We start from the raw sequence: 20,737 nt of genomic DNA, 5'->3' as shown, positions 1-20,737 counted from the left end.
CGAAACAAGATACTTGTATTCGAGACTCAAACTGAGGCATGGAAGATGTTGACAGCTAAGAACGAGATAGGATGCTGAGATCCGAGAATGAATTTGAGGCACAAAAGATGTCGGTCGTTGAGACTGAGGTAGGACGCTAGAATCCGAGAGTAAGATTTATCTCTTGGCTAACTCTGTTTCTGAGGATAAGTATTTTGAGCTGGTTTGATCATAGATCATCATACTCTAGTCTTATCTAGACTGATTCCTTTGATCACGTTTGACTTATCTTGATTTTGACTGACAGTTGAGACTTTCCATCCCATGTAGGATTCCATCACATCAATATGGTAAACTAATGAATTTGATAACTAATTGGGCTCCATTAATGGTCCATCTAACTGTCCAGTACTGTATGATTCACCTCGACAAGAATTTCTCATGCTTTTGAAGCTCATTCTCTTCATGATAAATACTTCGCTTGCCTTGAAATGATCTGGCCCGATAGGAAAATTTTAATTCAGTAGGCTTTTCAATACAATCAAATAGATGGTCCAAGAGCACCATATTCTAGGAGCTCAAATTATCTGATTAAATAAATCCTCCTTCATTTGTTGCGGGTTGATGCTCTCTTCCTCTTCTTCAAACTCTGATTCCAATTCATATTTTTTTCATAATTTTGAATCATATCTAACTAATTCCCTATTTCGGACTAAAAAAAAGTAATGTCACGCGATCGGTCCAGCAAATCTGTGGATATATAGAAGCATGCATGGTAAAGGAGAATGAAGCATGGATTAATTAAGATCTAGCTTGGAATGTGGCAGCCTTGAACTGCTCTCCACACTGCAATTGGACGAAGAATCTATTTTCCATTATGTTATGTTAATGCAAGAGGAAGCAATAGCTTTGCCTTTGGCAGTAGATGAACAGGGAAAAGGAATGCGAGTCCACAAAAGACACCAGAGAAGGCTCGTCGCCTGCATCATTGCTTGGCTTCCCTTATCGAGTTCCGTGACAAAACCAACTCCCACACATCTGTCTCCCCCTTTTGTTCCTCACGCCAAAAAACCCAACCACACCCTCCCTGGAACACAATCATCTGCCCTTATTCTTCCATGTATGTTTCTTTGCCTAAACACAATCTAATTACTTTGTGTACAGACAGGCATTAATTAGCTAGCCAGCAGACAAGTTTTCTGTAATTGTTGATTAGTGAGAAAAAAACAACTTGATTTTGAGTGAGTGAAGCCTTTAATCATGAACCTACCTTCTACCTTTATAGCTCTCTTTCTTGTCATCCACTTTTGGTCCATAATCTGTAGCCAATCGGTTCAAAACAGGATGATGGGTTCTTGATTTTGAGATTCACTCTCTAAATTAGCCATGACTTTAGAGATATTCATCTATCTACAAATGAATTATCACAACAATTCAACAACAAGCATAATCATAGTAGTGCTATTAAATATATAACTTGACTTCTAATATTTTAGTAAATGAACTTTTAGTCATTTGCATGGTACATAAGTGACCTCCTACCTCACCTTCAATCATGAAGTATAAGTATTAAACTGATAATAACAGAAATTATACTTGATCTTAATCAAAAGGTTGAGAAAGGATTTCATGTTAGTCCTGAGATGGATTGACGGGGGCGCTGGAATGAGTGTAATCGTCTTTTATCATCATGAAGTATAAATAATACCCTCAAGATGGATAACTAACTAGTATATAATGGTGTTGTTATCATGAGATTAGGAGTTAAATCTCAACTAGTAGTCGACTGTCTGTTTTCCCTCATTTGTTATTCAACTGTGCAAGTCTAATAGTTATCTGTGATTTATTTCTTCCATGTTGACCTAATAATGAATTGACGAAGGCACTGAAGTCGAACGAATCGTCTTTTACCACCATGAAATATAAGTAATTTCTCTTCCTTCTTTGAAGGATGAGAAGATAATAAATCTATAGTAGGTTGAAATTATTCCTTTTGCCGTATGAAGTATAAGAAATTTATTGTTAGTTTAAGAGGGGTAGTTTTGAAATTTTATTTAATTAAAGGGCTTTGGTTTTTGAAAAACGATAGAATTAGGGAGGGACACTGTTGGAAGTGCACTTTAGTTTCTTTTATGTTCCCTCAGTCCCTAAACACAGCTCTGTCTCCGCTTTTTCTTTCTCAGTGTGTGTGTGCCTGTGTGTTTAGAGAAGGAAAGAGAGCGGAGAAGCGAGGGGTGGTGAATGGGAGCCATGCCGGAGACGTCTTTACTCTTTCCGGCGATGAAGACATCGACCTCTCCCCGGTTCTGTGGACCGATCAGCAGGAGGTGATCCATTTCGACTTGGCTTTTTTTTTTTTTACTTGGTTTCTCCCCACACGATTTTGTTTCGATTATACTGTCTTGTCGTAATGGCATCGTGTTTGCCTTGTTTTCGAAATCTTTAGTGGGTAAATCGTGAAAAAAAATGTGGTTTTTAACGTTCTTTCAGCCTTGTTTTTGTGTGTCATGCAACGGATGATTGATTAGGGCCAGATAAAGCACTTTTAATTTTCTCTTTGACGCATTTAATTCTGTTTAAGGGCATTTGCTGTAAATTAGGAAAAACATCACAGTTTGCACCCTTTTAGAGGTTATGAAACTCTCTAGTGAAAAATCTCTTCTTTCACCTATGCCTTTACCTCGAAATCTGGCTCTTCTTGCTTCCAATGTTATGAATCTTGTGGCTTTCATGAGATTATCCTGTAGCGTTCTCTTTCTTCTTTTATCCTTTAGAGCTGTCGAATTGCTGCGTTTTCTCTATAAATGTATCATTTTGATTTGTAGGATATTCTCGGACGTTGCTGGGGATATAACTGTTTATGTGGATGGGCAGTCATTCCTATTACACAAGGTATAACTACTTAAACTATCTCTGCAAATGTGACTTGATAGCCTTATTTTCATAAAGTTCTTTTCAGGTAAATACTTGAACTAGCTCTGATAATGAACCTTCACTTCCTTCAGTCTTTCATTTGCTTTTGTTGTTATGAAAAAGTTTCTTGCAGATTTTCTCACACGCATCTTCTTGATTTGAATGAATTCATTTACCAGACATTGTTACCTACCCATTCTGATGCAAACCTTTGTATGTTATCTTGTATTTATCAAGCATGAGTCGGCTTCTATTTATAAATGTTTAGAAAAATTGTAACAAGATAAATGCAGACTTGCAAAACCCAATTGCATAAAATTGCAACTGTCATGCAATGTGTATGTTGTTCAACATGTTAGCATTTTGTGTTCACTTTGTTCATAGATTATTATCTCAGTTCTTCATCAATAACCTCTCTTGCACTGGCAAAAAATATCTAACACTCGTATCTTTTGCTGCATGACATCTATTTACTCAAGAAAAACTTAAATCACATTACATGCTTTGTAATGCTAACTTGATTTATTCGACCTATTCTTTTCCTAGTTCCCTCTCGTTTCACGAAGTGGGAAAATCTGGAAAATGGTAGTTGAATCCAGAGACCCAGACCTCTCACGATTGGAGCTTCATGAGGTACCTGGGGGAGCTGAGGCATTTGAGCTTGCTGCTAAATTCTGTTACGGGACAACCTTTGAGATTACAACAAGTAACGTTGCCCAATTTCGTTGCATTGCTGAGTACCTAGAAATGACAGAACAATATCAAGAATGCAACCTGATTGTGAGAGCAGAGGCCTTTTTAAACGAGGTTGTGTTTCAGAGCCTTGAAAAGTCTCTGGAAGTTTTATATGCATGTAATGGTTTGTATCCTTTAGTTGATGAGGTTGGTATAGTAAATAGATGTATAGATGCAATTGCAATGAATGCTAGCAAGGAGCAACTGGTTTCTGGTTTGGCGCACTTAGAATGCGATAGCAGATCAGGAAAATTAATGATGCATTGTCAGGATTGGTGGGTGGAAGATCTTTCTGTACTAAAAATTGATCATTATCAGCGAGTTATTGCTGCAATGAGGAGAACAGGTGTAAGATCAGATACGATTACCCAATCTCTTATGCATTATGCTCAAACCTCTCTAAAGGGTATTGAAAAACGACAGGCTTGGGAGTTTGGCCTTGATGCAGGAGACAATCAAAGAGTGGTAGTGGAAACTCTTGTTGGTCTTCTAGTAACAGAGAATATCAAATCAGTTCCTCTCTCCTTCCTGTTTGGCATGTTAAGGATGGCAATTGAGGTCAATGCAAATTTCAATTGTAGACAGGAACTTGAAAGGAGGATTGGATTCCGATTAGAACTGGCTTCTCTTGATGACTTGCTTATTCCTTCCTCACAAGCAAGTGATTCAGTGTTTGATATTGATACTGTTCACAGGATACTCGTAAACTTTTTAAGAAGAATTGAGGTAGAAGACTCCGAAGAATCATCACACAGTTCATATGAATCTGAAGGACATAAGTCTCCATGCCACAGTTCAGTATTAAAAATAGGGAGGCTCATGGATGGGTATCTTGCTGAAATTGCACCTGATCCGCATCTTAAACTTCCAAAGTTCATGGCAATGATTGAACTCTTACCAGATTACTCTCGTGTTACTGATGACGGACTCTATAGAGCCATTGACATATACTTGAAGGTACCTTGACAATTGATTTCCTTGGTTTAGTTTCTATTTCTCTTTGATTTACTGCATTTCTATCTTTTAAGAGCCATGTGTCACTTGGAAGGTTGATGCTAAATGTAATATTATTTAGAGAATTTTGTGCCGTATACTTGAGTGACAGAATTTGCTTATACATGCTACTTGTAGAAAATGGTACTCTGATTATAATCCATCATGAGAAGTTGCTTCTTTAAAAGTCAGTCAAAAGTTTCAGCATTGTACCAGTAGTTCTATTCATGCCTAAATTCAGTAGCTGATAGTAAATCCGCTGATCGTTTATGCTGTATACTGTCAATAGTAGTGTCTTGAATCAACTAGTTAGATCCTTTGGATTTTCCATCAAAGGTCGAGTATTCAAATTTGTATGACGGTATTACCAAGAGCAGAATTGTTTCACATCCGATACACCTTGTGGTCAAAGACCAAAAGAAAAACTTAGTATCTTGAATCATGTGTTTGATGAACAGACTATAAAATTAGGTATGTTTAGTTTCGAATTCATTGTTTTGATATTATCTTGTTGTTCATGTTATGCTTAGAATTTGATTTCCTCTGAGCACAACTAAAATAACCAAAAAAGACTGATTCTTTCATCTTCCTTTCTACCGCTTCATATATCGGTATGTGGTAACTTGTTCGTATCTGTAAATCCTTTCAGGCCCATCCATCCTTAATGGAATCCGAGTGCAAGAAAATGTGCAAGCTCATTGACTGCCAGAAGCTTTCCCTGGAAGCCTCCAACCATGCAGCCCAAAATGACCGGCTGCCGCTCCAGATGATTGTTCGCGTGCTCTACCATGAGCAAATTCGGCTCAAGTCTACCCTCTCAGTGAGCTCCGGCGACGCTTCCTTCTCACAGAGGCTGATGAGCACCTGTAGTGTTCCGAGCGGTGCAGTCTCCCCCAGAGACAATTATGCTTCTCTAAGGAGGGAAAACAAAGAACTCAAGCTAGAAATATCGAGAATGAGGGTGAGACTAAGTGAACTGGAGAAAGAACAAGCATTCATGAAGCGAGGGATGACAGATAGCAGGTCAGGAGAACATAGTAGTGCATTCTTTTCGTCCATCTCCAGAGGGATCGGTAGGATAGCAATGTTCGGCCCGGCACATGGAAAGCAACGGAAAAGCACGAGAAAGTCGCAACTTTCAGAGGGAAAGAGCCATAGACGGCGAGGACAATCTGAATTCATAAGCCATTGAGGTATTTGATGTAAGCCGGCTGCACTTCGCTTCGACTGTAAGAATGTAAGCGAGTTAGTTATGGTTAGAGGTATTTTATCTGTGGTGTAAGTTCAGCATCAAGCAGAGAGGGAGGGTTTTCAATTTTGCAGGGAGATTTTCCCTACTTGAATGTACTAATGCTGATTTGGTTGGTCAAATAAGTGTGGTGCTTTCTTTTCTTGTTATTAAATTACTATCACAGACTTAACAAATTAATCTCTTTCGGTCACTTTCTACCCCTTGGCTATGATTCCTCGCCTTAGCTACAAACCCCTGCTCCGATCCTTCTCACCGGACGACGCGCTCCAGCAACTCGACCGCCTTCTTCACCTCTCGCCCTTTCCCTCCGACCACCGCACCTATACCTTCCTCCTCCGTCTCTGCTCCTTCCTCCACCCCGTCCATGGCCTCCAGCTCCACGCCCGCCTCCTCAAGTCCGGCTTCCACTCCCACCTCTTCCTCCAGAACTCCCTCATCAGTTTTTACTCCTCCGCCGCTGACATCCCCTCCACCCGCCGCGTCTTCGCCGGCATCTCCTGCCCGGACGTCGTCTCCTGGACCTCCTTCGTGTCCGCTCTAGCGCGGGCCGGCCTCGACGTGGACGCGCTCGTCGCCTTCCGCTCCATGGATGTGCTTCCCAACGCCCTCACCCTCGTCAGCGTCCTCCCTGCTTGCGCTCGCCTCGGCGAGCTCCGATCGGGCAGGGCTATCCACGGCTTCGCTCGTCGCGGTACACCCAACGTCATACTGGACAACGCTATCCTGGATTTCTATATGAGGTGTGGGGATTTGCCCAGCGCACGCAACCTGTTCGACGAAATGCCCCTGAGGGACGTCGTCTCGTGGACGACTCTGATCTCCGGTTGCAACGAGAACGGACTACCTGAAGAGGCTATATCGGCTTTCTGCGCGATGCTAAGAGATGGTATTAGTCAGGTCCAGCCCAACGAGGCCACCCTCGTAAGCGTCCTCCGTGCCTGTACTTCTCTCACAGCGTTGAGCAGAGGCAAGAGCATCCATTCCTACTTGGTCAAGAGTTGGGCTGGTGTCAATGTTCTCACGGGCAATGCTTTGATAAACATGTACGCAAAGTGTGGAGAAATCGCCATGGCCTGGAGAGTCTTTCACGGCCTTGCCCGCGGAGACTCGGTGTCTTGGTCCACCATGATTGCGGGTTTTGCGATGAACAGCCGGGCAGAGCTAGCATTGCAACTGTTTGCTTTGATGATTTGCCATGGGCTCGAGCCAGACAGCGTGACCTTCCTTGCATTGCTCACAGCCTGCTGCCATGCAGGATTTGTCGACCAAGGATTGACGATGTTTATGTCAATGAGCAAGATCTATCGTATTTGTCCTGAAAAGAAACATTTCACATGTATGATAGATACCTTGGGGAGGGCTGGGCGCCTAAAGGAAGCGGAAGAGTTCTTCAGGAGCCTACCCATTGAACCTGACAAGCATGTAGTAGGAGCTCTGTTAAGTGCAGGCAAGAAGCACGGTTGCAATCAAGCAGAAAGCATGATCTTTTATGAGAAGGATTTTGTCAGTCACTTGGGCTTTGGAGGAGGCACTTACGCATTGGTGTCTAATATTTTGACTGATGCTGGTAGATACGAGGCTTCTTATCATGTGAGAGATCTAATGAGAATACAGAAGGTAAAGAAGACAGCTGGTTGCAGTAGGATTGGAGTTCATTGACATTGGCTAAAACCGCCTATTGAAGAGGTACCTCAAACAACTGCAGAAACTTGTATTATTATTATTGTTTATTTATTTATCAATTTGACCTTGTAAATATACCTATAAACGTGGACTCCCAACGTCCAAGCAACAGTGAGTGTATGCAAAGCAAAACTGGGTTTGCTTCCTTTAAACTTATGCCCCCTGGGAAGGAAAGGAGAGGACAAAACAAAACAAAAGCAAGGCCACAATTATTATGTACAATATTCAAACACGACTGCTCTGATCATTGTCTATCATGTCAGATAAAAGCGGAGGAACACAAAAACCAAAAATATGCAAAAGTAAACCAAAAAAATAAAAGTATTTAAATTATTGAGGAATTAGATTCTTCTCATATGCCAAAGAGAAGGCTCAAAGCAAATTGAGCTCCTCACTGAGCCAAATAGGATTGAATACAGAGAAATAAAACTGTATATTTCGATCGATCGATACGATTACGTTGTTGCTATTTAAATTTCTCAGATGCGATCATGGTTAGACCACGAGGTGTGGTCCATGGTTAACCCTGCCATCTTCTCCAGCCGCACCGGGTTCTCTTTCTCGCCGATGAGTCTCGCTGGGTTCCCCACCGCCGTCGTCCTCGGAGGCACCGCCTTCAGCACCACCGACCCGGCCCCGATTTTTGCCCCTTCCCCGATCGTTACGTTGCCCAGGATTTGCGTCCCGGCGCCGACGAGTACCCCGTCGCCGATCTTCGGGTGGCGATCACCGCCCACCTTCCCTGTTCCTCCGAGCGTGACGCCGTGCAGGATGGAGGTGTCGTCCCCCACCACGGCCGTCTCGCCGACGACCACTCCGGTGGCGTGGTCCAGCAGCACCCCGGCGCCGATTCTGGCGGCCGGGTGGATGTCGACCGCGAAGACCTCCGAGGAGCGGCTCTGCAGGAGGAGCGCCGCCGCGCGGCGGCCCTCTGCCCAGAGACGGTGCGCCGCGCGGTGGGTCTGCAGTGCGAGGAAGCCCTTGTAGTAGAGGAAGCAGTGGACCATCTTAGCGCAGGCCGGGTCGCGGTCGACCGCTGCGCGGAGGTCGGCGCGGACGGCGCGGCGGATCTCGCCGTCGCTACAGAAGGCGGAGATGAGCAGATCGTGTACGGCCGCGTGGGGGAGGAGGTCGGGGATGGCGAGCTTGGCTGCGAGGTGCGCGGCGAGGGCGGACTCGAGGGTGGGGTGGGCGAGCACGAGGTCGCAGTAGAACTTGAGCAGGAGAGGCTCCTCCTCGGCGTCGCTCCGCGCCTCGTCCTGTATACGAATCCAGGCCTCGTCGACGGCGACGTAGTGACTGAGGTCGGTGCCATCGACGACAAGGGATCGGGCGGCGTCGACGAACGTGAAATTAGGGCAGCACCTCCGCACGCGAGCGGCCATGACCTCGCAGGGCATTGCGACAAGAAGAGAACGGCGCGATGTGAATTGTTGATGGGATTTTCGGTACGAGAGGCAGCAGATATGTGTGTACATATAGAAACAGAACATGAGCAAAATTTCGTGGAGACGGGAACAATGATCTCGTCCGCTGATTAAGCAGACCCCGGAGTCATGAACGGATCCGATCAAAGACAAGTGCTGACGTTTGAGATTACGAAACGAGGGTCAGCGGGGGAGGAGGGCCTTTGACTGATGGCTGCTAACTGAGCAATTAAAATTTCTGGTGTTTTGTTGGCGATGGAAGAGGAGGGTTGGAATTTAAAAAATGAAAACTTTGCGAGGATTGTATAATCGTGCAGTGGTTGCCAGGAAGTTACTCTTGAATTTTGAGGAAAATGACGTCCAATGTAATAAAGTCATGCTCAAAATTTTTAGTAAAAAAATTAAGGTACTTGATTCTCTCTAAAAACGGTAGAGACAACACCGTAGACATGATAAATTGACGGTTGATCGGTAGAAAATCTCTCTCTTCCTAGAGATGTATCCCTTCAATTCTGTGTATAAGTGGATCAACTGATCAAATGTCAATGCTCAAAAATTGAAGGGAGTTTTTGGCAAAAGTTTTCTGACGCTCAAGCCAGGAAAATTCTGAAAGTGAATGAAGAACAGAAAGGAGCATGTGCTTAAGACTGAGAGTGGAGTTATAGATGTCAGAGAGCACATCTTCACTACGGAGAAGACTCTCCCTTATATATCTCCTCATCGAATCTCCGCAGTTGTGAGGTGGTAACATGTGTCAGAGTTTGTTAGGCAAAGAAAATTGTACAACCTAGGTAATGTGTAATGATTATCCAAGGAATCTTTCCTTTACCCACAAATATGTATACCTCTTTTGTCGTTTGTGACTTTTGTTATTACTGAGGTTGATGAAGGATGTTGCCCGAGCAGCATTGTTGCGGTTCTCCTCCTGCCGGGTTGGTAGCTCTGGTTGGACCCGGGCTGGAGCTTGTGCCCGATTTGCTGGCGATGGAGGTGTTCTTTAGCGCTGCTTGGCCTCTCATCGATTTCTCCTGGGCGACCTGTTCGGCTTGCGATAAGGGCGATGGTTGGGCGACCGAGAGCGCTGGCAGAATCTCTGATCGTTGTTACGATGATTTGCTAGACTATAGCAGTCCTCCGTATCATGGGTAGAGGATTGGTGGTATGTGCACCACTGCTGTGGGGCTTCCCGAGGGGACTCGGGATATCTTTCCCGCTCGACTTCCACATGTTGTACTGTCTAAGACCGTGGTTCTGGATGTCAAAGTTGAGGACCTGTTCGAGGTCCCCTGGGCAGAGGAGCGGGTAAGGCTCAGCGCTCGATCGTCGGAGCAGGAGCTGGTGTAGGGGTCTCTCTCCTCTAGGCAACCAGCGCCTCCTCGACGTTGATGAATTCGATCGTCCGATCTAGTAAATGATCAAAGTTCCTTAGAGGTCTCCTAATAGTCATTATTGCTAAGCCCTTGGAAAAAGGCGCATACCAGAATCTCGGTAATGGCTGTAAGAAAGTCTATGACCACTTGGTTGAATTTTTTTAATATAGGCCCTTACTAATTCCTTAGACCCCTGTTTGAGCAAGAAAAGACTCAAAGGAGTCTTTTAATAACGTCGATTGTTGGTAAAGTGGTGAAGAAAGGCTTTATAAAAATCTTTAAAACTTTAGCTGGTAATCTCTTAAATCATCTTTGCGCCGAACCACTGAGGGTAGTGAGGAACACTCGACACTTTACCTTGTCGGTGAATTGATGAAGAAGGGAAACATGCTCAAACATGAGAAGATGCTCCTCAAGATCCGTTGACCCTTAAGTATATTCCCCTATTGCTAAGGATTGATAATGTTTCGGTAATTTATCCCCAAGTACCCTTTGAGAAAATGGGGTGCTAATTTGCTCGTTCTCGGGAGAGTTGCACACTACTAAAGCTTTTCCCCCGCATCCTTCTCGGACAGGCGCTTCTCCAGAGGACTCTTGATGGAATCCCCCTTATCCCAAGTGTTCAGGCGATGTGCAAAAAAACACTCAATGACGTGAAAATTGTGAGTGGGATGTTCGCGACAGAGGAATTGAGCCTTCTTCTCCAACTCCTCTTTTCCCTCTGAGGGGTTGTTGTAGATGCTACGGGATTAGGTGGTGGCAAAGTACCCCCGGTAACCACTTGTTGTTGTTGCAATAATTTTTGAGCTCAACATTGATGAGCAAATCTAGATCTTCTAATGTTAAGGTAACGATGGTGAGTATTCCAGCTTCCTCCGTCTTTGACTTTCAGATTCAGGTGAAGATTCCCACATACGACACAAAATTTGATCATGTATAAAAACTACAAAGATGACACGTTGGGTACAATGGATTGGTCGTTGACCGACAGAAGACCTTTCTCCTCCCGAAGATGCTTCCCTTCAATCCTACGCACAAGTAGACGAACCGACAAAACATCAGTATCCAAAAATTAGGAGGAGTCCCTGGCGAAAGTCCTCTGACACTCAAGTCAGTATAAGTCCGGACGAGTGCATGAAGAATAGTAAGGAATGTGTGCTTGTGCCTGAGAATGGAGTTATAGATGTTAGAGAGTGTACCTTCACCACGGAGAAGACTTCTCTTTATATACTTCCTCATCTAACCTCCGTAGTCGTGAGATGACAAAAATATATCAAAATTTGTTAGGTAAATGGAATTGTACAACCTAGTTAATGCATAATGATTTCCCGAGGAATCTTCTCTTTACCCACATGTATACTTCTTTTATCATTTGTGACTTCTATTATTACTGAGGTTGATGAAGGAAAATGTTGTTATAAATGGTTTGTTGATAGAAGATACAATGGTCCATGAAGAAGCTTCTAGAAGAATTTTTTTGACACATAATTATTATTCTGACAGGTTGTTAAGATATTATCTGCTGAGTATATCTCGACCGGTCCTTAAGGTTGACCGTCCCTATTAAGATGCTCAGTTACATTCTATATAGTTTGCTCTATTATGTATTATACTGCATGTATCTTGGCAAGACAGTAAAGTCAGTTGTCTTTATATTTGTATTGGCATTAAGTCGTTCAGTTATGCTCTGCACATCATTGAGACATTCATTCAGAGAATAATAATATAATGTCATGGTTACGTTAGAAATCTGTTTGAAAGACAATAGGATGTTTTGTGCCTCTTGGAAGTCCATCTAATAAACTTATGCTTTGTTGGAAATCTGTCCGAATGGAGGCTAAGTGCTTCATACCTAGATGACCTTTTACCCAACCGAGAGGGTATAGAGAGTCACACACCTTGGAGCGGTCGACCTATGACTGGTCAATCGTGAGATGGGTCGAACATATCGGCTGACCTAAAAGGTTGGCCACCTCAAAACTCAATCAGCTACCAACCAACCGGACATGTTATCTTTTAGGTAGAGGACTGGACTCCATATATTTAACTAGTTTAAGGGTCGGTCGGTCATTACTCACCCGACCTGTAACCCGATCGGTCTAGATTTTAGAGCCTTAATGTTGGATGAATGACGGAGCCCGTCGGGAGATGCTCTCTCCTTTTGATCTTGATCGTCATGTCACCTTGATCTTAATCGTCATGTTATCTCCTAGGTTCGTTCATTACCTTCTGTATCAATAGTGTTATAAATTAATGGATTTAAAAAAAAAAGACAAAAAGATGCCTTAATACTAAAAATATCTTTATTTTTAATAATTTAATTATGCACACTGTAACTTGAGAGATAGAGAGCCTTCTGTCCACTAAATAAATTCAGAATAACTTATTTATATTTAAAGACTAATTTCTAAAATATTTAATGTATCAAAATAAATAAAATTATTTTAAAATAATTAAAATCATTACCAAGTTTCACTCTAACTTGGGAGATATAATTTCAATAATTTGGGATGCTATCTTGAGCAAAGGATAAGCTAAGTAATTCTCTGCTTTGATCATCACCCACCTGAAGGCGTGAAATTCACCATGAAGCTGAATGATTGACAGTGATACCGGAGGGCTATGTTCCCTTCCAGCCCAATAGATCCGATTCACATGGATAGCCCGGTAGAGGGTAAGAACATGTAACATGCTCCTATAAATAGGACAATAAAAATAATGGTGAAAAAGAATAAAAATACTAGTATTCATCTCCTTTCAAATTTTATCTCCATTCAATTTAGCAATGACTAGATTGTCGGAGGAGTGATGTCGATATCCGTTAACGCGCGTTGACACGTAAGTTCTGAAGTAAGCTCCCAAGATTGAAGGCGAAGACTCTATCAGTATGGATCAGTGCATGTGAAGAAAGGACGCGCACGCATTAAATATATATCTATCTCATGTAACTTCTACTTTCAATTCCAAGCAAACATGCAATTCACTGGATTTTGGGATCACCAACGATGGCAATCAAGGAAGTCATATTTTCAAATTTCCCTAGGCTAATAGCGTCTCAAATGCAAAATTTATAGAGAGGCCAGTAAAATAAAAAAGCTGAATCAAAAAATTAGCATGAAATTTGAGATTTTGAGAAGAACCATAAAGGAATTTTTTTTTTTTTTGAATTTACTTAATGATAAACTCAGTCGAGAAGCACATTGGTTGCGCCATCTATTTAGAGAATTTTTTTTTATAAATATATTACAATCAGGGATTGAACTATGTGTATTCATGTGACATTGTGACAATCTAAATATACAGTATCAAAGATGTCTTTAAATTTATTTAATGTACTTTCATAATTAAAAATGAGATTTAAAATTTATAGAGAGATTTTTTAATTATGAAGAAAATAATAGATTTTTATGCCGGTGGTATATTGAAAAATTAAAAAAAAAATATTTAAAATCCCAACGATTAGATATTGGGTAAAGTAGAGAAAAATCCCTAATTACAATCATAACTTTGCATGCAGTCCTCAATCATAAAAAACTTTATTTCCATTCCCTACATACAAAGTATTACTTGTTTCTACTCATTCATGTAAATATTGTTACCTGCATTGCCCCTCAGTTTTTTAGGTATAAAAAGTCTAAAAATGAGTATGCAGGGAGTTAAATTCAGCACTTTACACTAGAATCCAGTATTTTATACTAGAATCGAGTATATTTTCTATCAAAATTAACCCTCATATTTTTTCGGTACAAATAGTCTAAAAATGAGTATAATTCCTATCAAATTCAGCATATTAAACTAGAATTGAGTATATTTTCTATTAAATTGAGCATAATTTTTTTCTTGTTTAATATAATTCCTCGTAAATTAAACACCATTTACCATTTTAAAAAAATCTAGTATATTTTTCATCAAATTAAGTATCATTTAAAGAAAATCTAGTATATTTTCCATCCAATTAAGGTGAAAAAAGAATCGTACTCAATTTGATAGAAAATATATTAGATTCTAATTTAATGTACTGAATTTAAAAAGAAATATACTGATTTTTAGACTTTTTATATCGAAAAGTATGAACAATTAGGTAAATATATTTGACTAGGGAATAGAAACAAAGATTTTTATGGATGAAGACTGTATGTAAAGATGAATTTATGATTAAGGACTACATACAAACTTACCTTTACATATTTCTAGAGGTGCCATGTAAGCTGATCTATATGGGCATGGTTCTGAAATAGTTCACAAGGCTACTGATGAGGACCATGCCGGCAAAGGAAAGCGTACACGCATTAAATAGATTTCTAGTGTAACTTCTACTTCAATTCCAAGCAAACATGCACTTCATTGGATTTGGGAGGCACCAACAATGAGAATGAGGAAGCCATATTTTCAGCGAAGTTTAGAAAAAAAACAAAGTTCTCCTCTTACTAATCAACTATAATTTTTTGATTTATTTTCTCACATGTAGTCATGAAACCGACTATATGAAATCATTGGGATAATAAATTTTACCTTAACTATAATAGAGGAAGCCATTATTTTTAAACTTCCTTAGCCTAAACAATTCAGTCCATTCAATTAGTCAACTTGACTAATTCAATTCAATTCCATGATCTCTACTCGTCATTTTTAGGAAATTAACTCTATGGATTACTTTGTAATGCACCTAAATTCATTATAAAATGGGAACATGTATACTAATTAAATATTTCTTTATACTGAGTGAGGAGGAAGTGTTTCAACCGATAAGCCTTAAATATTTATCTGTTACTTGTAATTTATTCACAATGTGTGTAATTAATTTAATAAAAAAGTATTTCTTAAATGCATCCTCACCAAGAAAAAAAAACCAAGGGCAAAAAATAAATGAAAACGTATCCAATAGATATAGTCGATAAATGGAACGACTCTGTTCGATGGCGATATAAAAACAATCCGTCGCCCCAATTCCGATCCCGTACCGTTGTTTCGAGATCGGGCGCTTGATCGACTGATGGCCGGCAGGCGGGATGGGCTCCTGACACGGCCTCACGGATCGCCGTCGCGCGGATCTCGAATCGCCGCGGCCGTCGCCGTCGGCATCCTCCTCGGCTGTGTCTGTGCTTTTCTCTACCCGGACGGCCTCTTCCGTTCTTTCTCCCGCGTCCAGTATTCTGCCGATGGATCGTTTCAGGCAAGTGTTGGTTCTTCTTCTCCTTGCTCGTTGTCTTGCTAATGCAAAGATGGGATCTTCCCTTTGAAATCGAGTCGCAGATCTGATCCTGGTAACCTAAGCAAGAAAGATGATTTCTTGGCAATATTTACTTAAAAAATGGTTGTATCGCTGATGGATCTGAAATGGTCTTCATCTTTTTTATCTCGATATTTTGTTTCCTATTTTCATTCATTCTTCTCTGTTTCTGTATCTCTGTATCTCTGATTAGATTCCTAATGTTGAGATGCAGCTAGGGTTTTAACTATGGTTTCACTTGGTATGGATCTGAAAGCTAATGTCATTGATGTTGTCTTTATGTGCATAGTGAAGTTAATAGCCTTCTAACAAAGTCTATCTCTCTGTGGGCAATGGAGCTCTTTTTCTTCTTTGTAGTTTCTCGCGTTTCTTTAGATACACGCATATGAGTTATCAGTATTTGCTGATTTTTATACTTAGGCATGTGGTGGTACTGTGTTCGTTTGTGATCAATAAAGTAATATTATTGTTTTCTTTGTAGATTTTTGTGACCAATTATGTCATGTTATTCTGTTAGACTTTTCTTTGTACTCAATTATGGCATGATACTGTATGCGTGTTTCCTTCCTATAGTCAAACATATGAAGATATTTTAACTCTACATAATCTAAAATTTTGTTCTTTCTTTCTACATAATCTAAAGTTGTTGTTACTCGCCACGGTAAAGTTGTTGCTTTGTGACCAAAAGGTCACGGGTTCGGATCTTGGAAACAGCTTTTTGCAAAAAAGCAAGGTAAGATTGCATACAATGGATCCTTCCCCGGGACCCCGCATGGCGGGAGCTTCATGCACCGGGCTACCCCTTTCTACATAATCTAAAGCTTAGTGAACATAAGCACAAAACAACTGAGTTTTTGTTACTCGCCACTACCCTAAACAAGAGCAAGCCATATTTGTCCCAATTTTTCCCTGGCTAATCATGAGTGATATATGTTAGGTGACTCCATACTGTTTTAGCATTTCAACAATCGAGTTGGGATGTTTGACTTAATAATAGTTGTTTAGATTTTTTCTATTAATAGTCATTTAGATGAACAAATATATATCTGCTTGCTATTGACTTTTGTTTTTCGAAATCTCTTCTCTTTGTACAATACAGATATGTTGGTAGTGAGCTGATAGTCATGAGATGATGAGAACGAAATAAATTATAGTGTAACTTCAGGTTTGAATACTAATTGAATTAAACTGTATGAAATTTGAACAATTCAGAAGAAACTATTAAGTCATGCTCAAATGATCATTAAACGAATGTAGTAAATTCAAGGAAATAGAGCGTTAGATGAGTAGCAAAATCTCTAACACTTTTTGTTCTTGAAAATGAAAATTTACTTGAACGATTATGTTTATTAGTCGAGCTCCTGAATTAGCGGTAACCCTCTACTCTCTTGTTCTAAGTTCTGTCTTGATATGTTGACTAAGGTCATTGACTTGCTACCCTTCAAAAAATTACTTTTCACCATGTATCACCACCTTCTTCATCCCAATCAAAAAGCTACACGTAGAACTCTAATTTATTTTATTGTTTTTTCGTTGTGTGGCTTAGATGTTATATAACAACCAAGTATTACTCAATTGATTCTATTTGTTCTTTTGTGTAGGATACCTTGGTAAAATGTGAGACAAGTGAGAGGACTAGTATGTTGAAATCCGAGAATGAAGAGTTGAAGAAGCAGGTGTCAGAGTTGATTGCAAAACTTAAACTGACTGAACAGAGTGTAAATCAGGCTCAAAAGCAAACCCTAACTTTAGGAGAGCAACCTAAAGCTGGTCCCTTTGGCACTGTGAAGTCATTGAGAACAAATCCTACTGTTGTTCCTGATGAATCTGTGAACACCAGATTGGCAAACATACTTACAAAAGTAGCCGTGAGGAAGGAACTTATAGTTGCACTAGCAAATTCCAATGTGAAGGATATGCTTGAGCTATGGTTTCAGAATATTAAAAGAATAGGTATACCCAACTATCTAGTTGTAGCATTGGATGATGAGACAGAACGATTTTGTAACTCTAATGAAGTTCCTGTTTACCGAAGGAATCCTGATGAAAGTATTGATAGCATTGGAAGGACTGGTGGAAATCATGTTGTCTCTGGATTAAAATTTCGTATTTTGAGGGAATTTTTGCAGCTTGGATACAGCATTCTTCTTTCAGATGTTGATATAATCTACTTGCAGAATCCATTTGATCATCTCTACAGGGATTGCGACGTTGAGTCCATGAGTGATGGTCACAGTAATATGACGGCTTATGGTTATGATGATGTCTTTGATGAGATTACAATGGGATGGGCTAGATATGCTCATACGATGAGGATTTGGGTATATAACTCTGGGTTTTTTTACATACGACCGACAGTCCCATCTATAGAGCTCTTGGATCGTGTTGCAGATCGGTTGGCACATGAACAGGCATGGGATCAAAGAGTGTTTAACGAAGAACTATTTTACCCCTCATACCCAGGATATGATGGGCTTCATGCATCCAAGAGGACCATGGATATGTATCTCTTCATGAACAGCAAAGTGCTCTTCAAGACTGTTAGAAAAGATGCTCACTTGCGTCGCTTGAAGCCTGTGATTGTTCATGTCAATTACCATCCAGAAAAGTTTGCTAGAATGAAAGCTGTCATCGAATTTTATGTGAATGGGAAGCAAGATGCATTAGACCCTTTTCCAGATGGTTCAATGTCCTAGTTGCATCTGATACCTGCCATGTTCGGCTTGGAATCTATAAGAGTCACAGCTTCGGCTTTCTGCCTCCACTTTGTAGGTTATATGCATGCTTGCTTGTTCCTACTATAATTTCTAGCTATTTCTTAATATATTTTCATCTTCAAAAAACTAGGATAGTTTCTTTTTTCCCAGGGTTTTAGTTTTGTTGGCTGTTTTCACCTAAATCCCTCGTGTGTAATCAAATACTAAACTTTCTGAGAGATCATTTTAAACTTTGATTTTTTTTTTTTTTTTGGTTTTGTTTTGTCGATATTGTAGGTGTATCCAATTATTTGAAATTTTACCTGCGAGCTAGCATTCCAATTGCTGTGTTAGATGATGTCTGTGCTGTACTGTTATATCCATGTGTATTATTTTCTTCCTCCGGCTTATATGCGTCGATTTATCCAGCAATTTTCAAACTTCAAATTCTCTCCTTTGATTCTTGCAGTTTATTAACTTAGAAAATGTATAAATGTTTTTACCAACTAGTGAATTAACTAGAGTAAGGATTCTGAATACTTTCTCTGTGTGCGCAAGTATCTTCACCTTTGCTGATTGGCATAGCTCATTGGTTGCTTCTCGACCACTGTTGCTTCAGCACCTCTTTTGCGACGCTGATGCTCATGGCACTTGAGCTCGCCGAACATAGTCTTGCCACTTCATTGCCCTGTCAGTGTTCTCTAACTCTCACTGACATTCCACTGCATGTAAGTGTGACGAAGACACCCATGGGTCACAAAGGGTACCAAATCAAGACTCTCATATCCTTCTCTAACAATTCAATCGGGTAAACAGACCTTCAAAGCTGTCATATGCACTAAAAGAGCAGGCAATGGCTTGACCTCCTCCGACTTGAACTAATAAACCCTTGTAAAATCCAATATCACATGTGCATCCTGCAGGTGTTATCAGAGTTTCAGGTGAAGTTTCAGAAGTTCAGTTATAAGTAGGGGTGTTTCTGAAATTTCCACTGTGGTGGTAATCGGGGCCAGGTTCTCAAATAGGAGCCAGCTGCCCTAGGTTATGGTGCAGTGGCTGGGCGTCTATGCAATCTTCTAAGTATTCACAGTTTGATTCTTACCTATGGCGCAACGTAAATATTTTTCTCTTGTGAGATGAAAAATTTGAGATGTTGGGTTGCTAATTGCACGCCATTTTTCTCCGACTTGACCACAGTTGATGAACTTGTCTTTGACTCGGTCTCAGTCGTCGACCTCTTCCTCGACTTGAGACATTGTCTCTGACTCAGTCTCAGTCACCAACTTCGTCTATCTCAGGGCAACTCAGCATTAACCTCATCTCCTCATTCGTCCTCAGCTCGGGGTCACACTCTACATGGCTCGTTGAAAATGCAAGAGGCATGTGGATAAGGAGGTGACGTAGTTACTTCATTCATGGAACCATTTCTCCCAGAAGGTGTGGAGAATGATAGCGCGCATCACAAAATACATGGATAATAGAAATGCATATATCAAAACACGTGATAAACGAATGTGCACATCTCAAAAAAAGATGCATATTTATATTGATACGGTGATAGAGATGGGCCCCTCTAGAAGTGGGTCAAACAGTGAAGGCTAGCTGATGTGGAGGTCAAGGTCAAACGGTCAATCGTAGGGTTGGGTGAACTACGAAACCACGAATTGTGGGAGGCCAAGCTACCATTTGAGCTGGTCGAACGTGAAAGGCCAACTGGACCATCCGAGTAGTCGCCCTCCGCAACTTGCAGCCAGGGTCCAGAGTCAAATACTAAGTTACCCCGGCCCACCGCCCTGACTGATTGGACCTTAGGTCCGATCGGACATAATTTGCCTCTCCGACAACAATAAGGCCGAGTGAAAAATAGGTTGATAGCTCCAATCAGTACGATCGAGCTGGTGATGTCCCGACCAAGTGGCTTCCGATTGGCCTATAGTAAGACCCACATACATATCTTGTCGTACTCGTTTGAAAGTTTGTGTTGCCGATAAAAAAAAATGTTCAGCAAACAAATAGTACTTTAGAAGCTTCTAGCTTGTCACATTGACTTGTGTGCTTGTTTAAGGAATGCAAAAGGTGTTAGGAATACTTTTCGACTTATTTTTTCCTAAGATACTTTGAAAAATGTGCATATACGTGTATAGACGCTACAGTAACACTATAAAAAGGGGTCTCTATCCAGACGGAGGTATGCGATGCTTCATATTATACAAGCTCATTACTAAAGTTTTTTTTACTATTTCTCTCCTCATATACAGATTACTGACTTTAGCGTCAGAAGATCAACATCGAAAACTTCTTTCTTAGCCTGACACTAACGCTTCTAATTTTACAGGACAACACGAAATCTTTTTTTAAGCCAACCACCTAGCTATTTTCCCAGCCAACCCTCTTCTCAACTTAGGGACAAGATTATACAATCATTCATATTTCTAAGGTACCAGTCCATTAAATGCCTC

The 20,737-nt window shown here is 40.8% G+C and overlaps 4 protein-coding genes across 4 annotated transcripts; 3 read left to right on the top strand and 1 right to left on the bottom strand.

Moving 5' to 3' along the window:
- Positions 1–2,146: 2,146 nt before the first annotated feature.
- LOC122011910 (BTB/POZ domain-containing protein At3g08570-like) lies at positions 2,147–6,016 on the top strand. Its single transcript, XM_042568342.1, has 4 exons — positions 2,147–2,306; positions 2,805–2,871; positions 3,439–4,584; positions 5,270–6,016. The coding sequence occupies exons 1-4, from the start codon at positions 2,221–2,223 to the stop codon at positions 5,810–5,812; spliced, it is 1,842 nt and encodes a 613-aa protein (XP_042424276.1). The 5' UTR covers positions 2,147–2,220; the 3' UTR covers positions 5,813–6,016.
- Positions 6,017–6,070: 54 nt separating this feature from the next.
- On the top strand, positions 6,071–7,836 carry LOC122011911 (pentatricopeptide repeat-containing protein At1g08070, chloroplastic-like). Its single transcript, XM_042568343.1, has one exon. The coding sequence runs from the start codon at positions 6,080–6,082 to the stop codon at positions 7,529–7,531; it is 1,452 nt and encodes a 483-aa protein (XP_042424277.1). The 5' UTR covers positions 6,071–6,079; the 3' UTR covers positions 7,532–7,836.
- Positions 7,837–7,858: 22 nt separating this feature from the next.
- Positions 7,859–9,025, bottom strand: LOC122011912 (probable serine acetyltransferase 4). Its single transcript, XM_042568344.1, has one exon. The coding sequence runs from the start codon at positions 8,953–8,955 to the stop codon at positions 8,035–8,037; it is 921 nt and encodes a 306-aa protein (XP_042424278.1). The 5' UTR covers positions 8,956–9,025; the 3' UTR covers positions 7,859–8,034.
- Positions 9,026–15,229: 6,204 nt separating this feature from the next.
- Positions 15,230–18,539, top strand: LOC122011909 (arabinosyltransferase RRA2-like). The gene is made up of 2 exons (XM_042568341.1): positions 15,230–15,525; positions 17,184–18,539. The coding sequence occupies exons 1-2, from the start codon at positions 15,346–15,348 to the stop codon at positions 18,276–18,278; spliced, it is 1,275 nt and encodes a 424-aa protein (XP_042424275.1). The 5' UTR covers positions 15,230–15,345; the 3' UTR covers positions 18,279–18,539.
- The last annotated feature ends 2,198 nt before the right edge of the window (positions 18,540–20,737 follow it).

Source organism: Zingiber officinale, chromosome 8A, assembly GCF_018446385.1.
Source record: "Zingiber officinale cultivar Zhangliang chromosome 8A, Zo_v1.1, whole genome shotgun sequence".
Classification (NCBI taxonomy): Eukaryota; Viridiplantae; Streptophyta; class Magnoliopsida; order Zingiberales; family Zingiberaceae; genus Zingiber; species Zingiber officinale.
Note: the sequence above shows the minus strand (reverse complement) of the source record. Positions and strands in the feature narration are given on the sequence as shown.